The 6459-nt window shown below is 34.2% G+C and overlaps 1 protein-coding gene across 1 annotated transcript; it reads right to left on the bottom strand.

Moving 5' to 3' along the window:
• Positions 1-471: 471 nt before the first annotated feature.
• Positions 472-6221, bottom strand: LOC115446163 (serine protease hepsin). Its single transcript, XM_030172732.2, has 7 exons — positions 5805-6221; positions 4956-5147; positions 4121-4352; positions 3251-3363; positions 2079-2240; positions 1721-1883; positions 472-1116 (listed from the first exon to the last, which is right to left on the bottom strand). The coding sequence occupies exons 1-7, from the start codon at positions 6036-6038 to the stop codon at positions 884-886; spliced, it is 1329 nt and encodes a 442-aa protein (XP_030028592.1). The 5' UTR covers positions 6039-6221; the 3' UTR covers positions 472-883.
• Between the last annotated feature and the right edge of the window lie 238 nt (positions 6222-6459).

Below are 6459 nucleotides of genomic sequence, written 5' to 3'. Positions count from 1 at the left end.
TCGAAGACTTTGCAGCCTTCGTGGTCGCGGGGGGACTAAGGTGTTGTTTGAAACGTCGGGAGAAAACTAAAATAATTAAAACCGCGATAAAATTAAAAAAAATAATAGTTTAATTTTAATGTCTAACATTCGCGTAAACATACGAAATCATTATAAGTGACATGGCAAAGATATTATGAAAACAATAATTATTTCTTTTAAACACAGAGTACAGATTAGTACCTACTTGTAGATCATATATTTTTGTGTAATCACACTTATAATAAAGCTTATAAAAGGCAAGTATAGGAAGTAAAAACAACAGAAACATAAATAAGTTAATTTTATTAAAAACGTCAAGTCTATAATTAATACCTTATTAAACTATAAACTAAATAATACACAATGATAATAATAATCCACGTTTATAGTAAATTGCAAACTGTATTTTTATTATTGTAACAATTGTGGCTGAATAATTTTAAATAAAAATAAAATATAAACATTTGTAAGCACATTCAAATTTAGACCATAAGTTATATCGGTTTAATAAAACGCCAGTAAAATTTCTTTCAATAAAAGCGACACGGGCAACCGTCAGAAGCCTTGTGCTTACCACTTTACATTTACACGCTCCGTATTTACAAGGTGAGTACGAGTCAAACTCGATTTCCTTACAAAATATACCACCACGTCGTTCAAGATATACGATATGTCACAACTATTCGCCGGCAAATAGCAGCTAGTTAGATAACAATAAATAACAACGCAATATTTTTATAACCAATTATCTAATTAATTGGAAATACCGCGTTATCAATATTCTGTAGAACGTACAAATATTTGTGGCGACTTATCACAAAGTTCGCTCAATTAATTATTATTTCCACTATTATTAATTACTTTAACCGCTCTTGATATTATTTCTGTATTCAAGACCAGAATGATGATATATCCAACCGTAATGTGGACCAACGTCGGTATATACCACGTAGTAAGTAGGGTCGCAGTCTTTTTTACCAGGAGATACTCCGCATTTAGACAAAACGCCTCTGAGAAACCAACTGATTTTGTGATCTGGCTGTATTGTTTTAACAACGAGACCACCGCCGCTGTCGCCGTTGCGTGGGTTGATAGCTGAAAAGTAATTATTGAACTATTAATAGATCTAGAAGGAGTATTTAAAGAGGCAAGTGCAAATAACATAAAGGAGAGAACTATAATAGTAACGTCAACTAACAAGAGGCTACGAAAATCAATAGAACGGGTATTTCCATAGGTGTATAGTGGTGCAAACACTGCCATATGTTGGACACGGCACTTGGAATCTCTAGGTCAGTACCGTTGGTATTTTCTGTACAAATTCCATGCAATGTGTATTCGGGGGATTGCCTTTTCTTTTCAATTTGCATGGATTCCTAAAATAGCTTTCCTGTGGCTCAATTCCTTATTTTTGTTTTTAAATCTAGTTAATTTATCATTTGCCTTAACTTTAAAATATAAAAAATGGTAGAGTTCTGTTTAAATATAAATTTGTTTATAACATGAATGTATTTGCTCGACCGGGTAACAATATTTATTAGAAAAAACGACGTAAAGTGACAATATGGAGTTAAGTTTTCGGTAGTTAAAATTGAATTTTCCTTTTCGATTACGGATGTTCATGGGCTGCTGAAATCGCTTTTTAATCAGTACCTAATCCATTCGCTTGTATAAGTTTAAGGTGTTTAAAAATACTTACATGATTTAGGTCCATATCCAGCGCAGAAAGTGAACTCATTTAGTAGCTTTCCGTATATATTTGGCGCCCATTTGATACAAATAGTGTCGTTTTGTACTACCGTATAAGCTGATCTTAAGATTTCGGATTGTTTGTCGTCTTCCGTGGAACCGAAACCGACCACCTGTCAAAATTTCAATGAAACAAAGGATATTTATAAGTAAAATTAAAGTTGCAGCATCGATATATTGTATTTTTTTTTCAACATCAACATAAGAAAATCTATAAAGAAATCGATTCCCTTGGAGCAGTTATAGACCTCTTTCGAAGACAGAAAGTAAAATTATAAATACGAAGTTATAGAATTCTGTTCACTAACCGTAGCTTCTTTTCCAAATAAATTTGTTTTGTCATAAACTGGCCCCCATATACAAATTGGTTGCACGAATTCAGTGTACACGAAGCTGTTGACTTTTATAATTGCCAGATCTGCCGTTGCATATTCATTTTGGTAATTTGGATGGAGTACTATATCCGTGGCCTGCAATTAATGCTTATGGGTTACAGAGCTAAGAAAAATATATTATAGATGGTAGCTTAATTTTTTTTTGTGGTTAATGTTTGGATAACACTACAGACATAAACCTCACGTGTATCCGCGAATACAGTCAGTATCTGAGTATATCTCAAAATAAATGTAAGGAAATAGTTTTACGAAATATTATTCCGGATTTCTGTCTCATCTTTTTTTTAATAAATTCCTTCTGTCCAACATTATATAAAGTAAATGTAAGACAAACAGATTATATAGAAAAAAATAATAATATTATTTAAATAATTAAATCGTGACATAGATTTATTTTGAGGAATCCTAAACTAATATTTTTGCATTGCTTTTATCGTTTAAAAATTTAAGCCGATTAAGTGACATAAACTATAAGCAAGCATATACCCTCTTTTCCATGGTAAGTTATCTTGTGAAGGTATAACCTATCACGAAGAGAAGAAAATCATAGTCCGTCACATATTTAGGCAGATATTTGGATACATAAAACAAATTTTGCTACACGTTCTAGTTGAAGCCATCTACATCATGTAAATGAGAAAAAGGTGTGAAATTGAAAACAATGCAACATATTCTGTAGTTTTACGACAATAGAAATAAATGCAAGTGACTATTGTTGTTTTTAGTAGTCATGAAATTGATTTTGTACGATATGTGAGATGTAAATGAAAACATTCAAGCGTATGTTGAACTGATGATTATTTTTCGTCAATTTTTAGATTCAAGAATTTATTCAACTGTATTGTAATGGGAAAATATGTTTCAGCCTTTACTTTTTGATTCAAAACAATTCAAACTATAATTATACGATCATGACTGTTTAACACTACATATGCATATTTAGGCTGTGTAGAATCTGGTGAGATCCTGGATTCAGCTCCTAAATCTATTTTAGTACGCTACTCGGGTCAACAATTTCTATCTTTGCCTACCCTTGCGGGAATACAGGGGTCAGCTTAAAATCTATGTACTGTGCAACTACTTACAGTTCTTAGTTGCCTTCCAACTTGTAACAGATCTTTATAATTATTCACACCGGCTATCACAACTAATCTGTGTGGTTCTAGTAACACATTGTTCTCGAATACACAGTGTCCAGCTGGAATTACAACGAATTTATTATTATAGGGTATGTAGGGTTTATTATGGTTGGATATATTTTATCTCTGTCCGGATAGCGACCACCATAGACAAAATGTTAACCATAGAGGCCATCATCATCATCAGGGATCAGCCTGTGTATATCCGATTCCAACAGGCCGGCATAATTATGTCGACTGCCGAGGGGTAATCATCTTTCGTCAGTCGACATTCTTTTGGACCCCACTTACCATCACGTGCAGTGGGGTTATTATATACCGTATAAAAAAAAAAACTGTCAATTTGCTCTAGGCAAGCATGGTGGATTAAAGCTTTATCCCTAGTAGCGGATATCCGTTCCCAGCAGTGGGATAGTATATTCTATATTTTAATTAATATATTATATATTATTAATTCATATATATTTTAACATTTTAATATTAGATGGTATAAGTTTTGTCAGCGACTCTCAAGTGTCAACTCTGTACCTATCGCTTAACGCTTGTGGAATTTTCTTTATGCAGCATTATGTGAGAACTGCCGTTTTCTTGTTACATGGATTTAAGCCAGAAAACTCGACATTGTACTTCTTTATGTTTCATATCTCAAACTAAATGCAGTATTAAACTCGACGTTATAATGCTTTAAATACATATCTCAAACTACATGCACTATTTTTTCTTTAAACTTTTGAGCAAGTTGTTTTGGCGAACCTGAGTGAACGAAGAGCATGTCTCATTATTCAGAAGTTTTCTCATTTAAATTTACTCTTTTACCTGTGATAACAGCAGTTTTAGATATAATGCTACCACCGCAATCGTAGGAAGCGACAGTTTTGTTAACTTTATTTATCAAGATTGCCACATGCCACGGCCAGTCCCCAGCCAAGGCTTCAGTCCTGACTGATGTAAACTCTGTGTGGTTGAGTGATCTTCTACCGCAAACGTGGGCGTATGAAGCACCAGCAAACTCTTCGGTTACATTAAAAGACTTAACTGTGTAAGACGCCTGAAATTTTGAATCAACAAATTATTATTATGGACCGACGATCTGGTGAGGGTCGCTGGAGTCCGATGGATGAGGGCGGCCCAGAACCGGTCCCTGTGGCGCTTAATAGGGGAGGCCTATGTCCAGCAGTGGACGATTCCCGGTTGAAATGATGATGAGGATGATTAAATTATGTATCTAATTTATGGTGAAAACCTGAATATTTGTAAATACCATTTACAATATAAAGTAATAAACATGAGATCTTTTATATGACAGGCTCAGTAGTGTAATTAAAAGTATTGGACTTGGAAACGTGAGACCGTGAGTTAGAATCCCGCAACAAGACAAATATAATTCCTATACACAAATACTTGTTATATATTTTGGTATTATGTCCGCGTTGATTTTCGCAACGTGTCGCATTTTATTCTAACAAATCGTAATTTTAAAAATCCATTCAAAATATTGCTTGACTTAGGAATTGAACCCGTGACCCTGCAATTCACAGGCCATATACGCTGCCACTAAACAACAGTGATAATATTTAATTCGATAGCGCAGATGAGTTCATTATTGACTTTCAATGAAACACAAATGAAAAATGAATTAAGCAAACTTCACCTTTATAGCATTGTCGCAAAGAGTCACGTTGTTTAGTTTAAACTGTGAGACAGTAGGTGTATCATCTTCCATCGCAGTACAATTTTGTATTTGTATGTAAAATACGTATCGTTTTGGAACACGTCCTTTAGGTCTTATAACGTAATGCTGCCAGGTGTTCCGTTTTACTCTGAAACTTGTGTCTTGTGATGCCTGAAATAAAAATAGTCGGCCAATTAGTGAATGAAGTGCGGAAACTGTCTTCAGAATCAATAGAACTAATAAATGAACTGCAATATGTATGCCATTAAGGTTTGTTTTCCTTTACTAATATAAGGCATTAATAATGATCTAAGGTAATTAGTGTTCCGGGTCTGACTCATAAATTGATAATCAGGAAAGTCACGAAACAATGATTTGCAATCCATGATTACTAAGACTTATTGGTCTTCGAGGCACTTCTACTATCAACTGAGTTTATCCAGTGGACAGAGTAACATATTTTTAAACGTTTAACAGAAAGGATTTGGGATAAATTGACAACTGGTAGACTGCCCTATCTGGCCGTTGTAGGAAATCCACTGCTAATTACATATACATATTAAAAAACCCAAAGGCATTATTTGACCAGGAAATCCAGGATCTTTTGATCCTTAGCCAATATATAAGGCACACGCAAATGTGTCACGTTCCGGGATTAGCCTGTGTATATCCGGTTCCAAAAGGCCGGCATAATTGTGTCGATTGCCGAGGGGTAATCATCTCTCGTCAGTCGACAGTCTATTAGACCCCACCCCAATTACAGGTACAGTGGGGTCACTTTGCCTTGCCAGAATAAAAAAAAAAAGGAAAAAAAATTAAACCACTTACCCCGTATATAACGACTTCTTTATCAAAATATATCTCCATCTCAGCTTCAATAATATTAGAATACAGACCAAAATGCACGACACCTAACCAAAACTTGTCCGCTACTTTTTCAAAATAAATAATACCTAACCCACAAGGGTCGTATCGTGTCAGAGGCGGGCCTTTCAAAGCCACAGGATTTACTTCTACGAAAAATAGTAAACATAATAAATATTTAATACATTTCACGTCCATTGCACGAAAATTTTAAAAATGCACTTTAATTTTAAAAAATATATTTTTCGTAGTAACTTGTTAATTCACATCTATATCTCGTGACAATACCAGAAGTTTTAAACACAAATTATAAAGAGATATTCTTTATCAGTCTATGTAGAGCGTGTCCTGAATTGTACACGTCTCATGCGACTGTAAACGAGACGCCTCTTTTAAGTGAAAGTTTTAGTGAATCATAATAAACACAGTATGTATTATAAAATATTCTTTTGTTACTGTTTCAATAAAATTGCATCATTTCAGGTCGGCAAAGGAATGCCTAGTTTAACAAAACCTTTTGTGTACGTAACATGACTAATTTGCTACAAGTCATTCACTGTTTAATATAGACTGTTTAGGGTACTATAGACTCCTGTTGATTAGGTAGTGAGTACGATCT

The sequence above is a fragment of the Manduca sexta genome, chromosome 20 (genome assembly GCF_014839805.1).
Source record: "Manduca sexta isolate Smith_Timp_Sample1 chromosome 20, JHU_Msex_v1.0, whole genome shotgun sequence".
Lineage (NCBI taxonomy): Eukaryota > Metazoa > Arthropoda > Insecta > Lepidoptera > Sphingidae > Manduca > Manduca sexta.
Note: the sequence above shows the minus strand (reverse complement) of the source record. Positions and strands in the feature narration are given on the sequence as shown.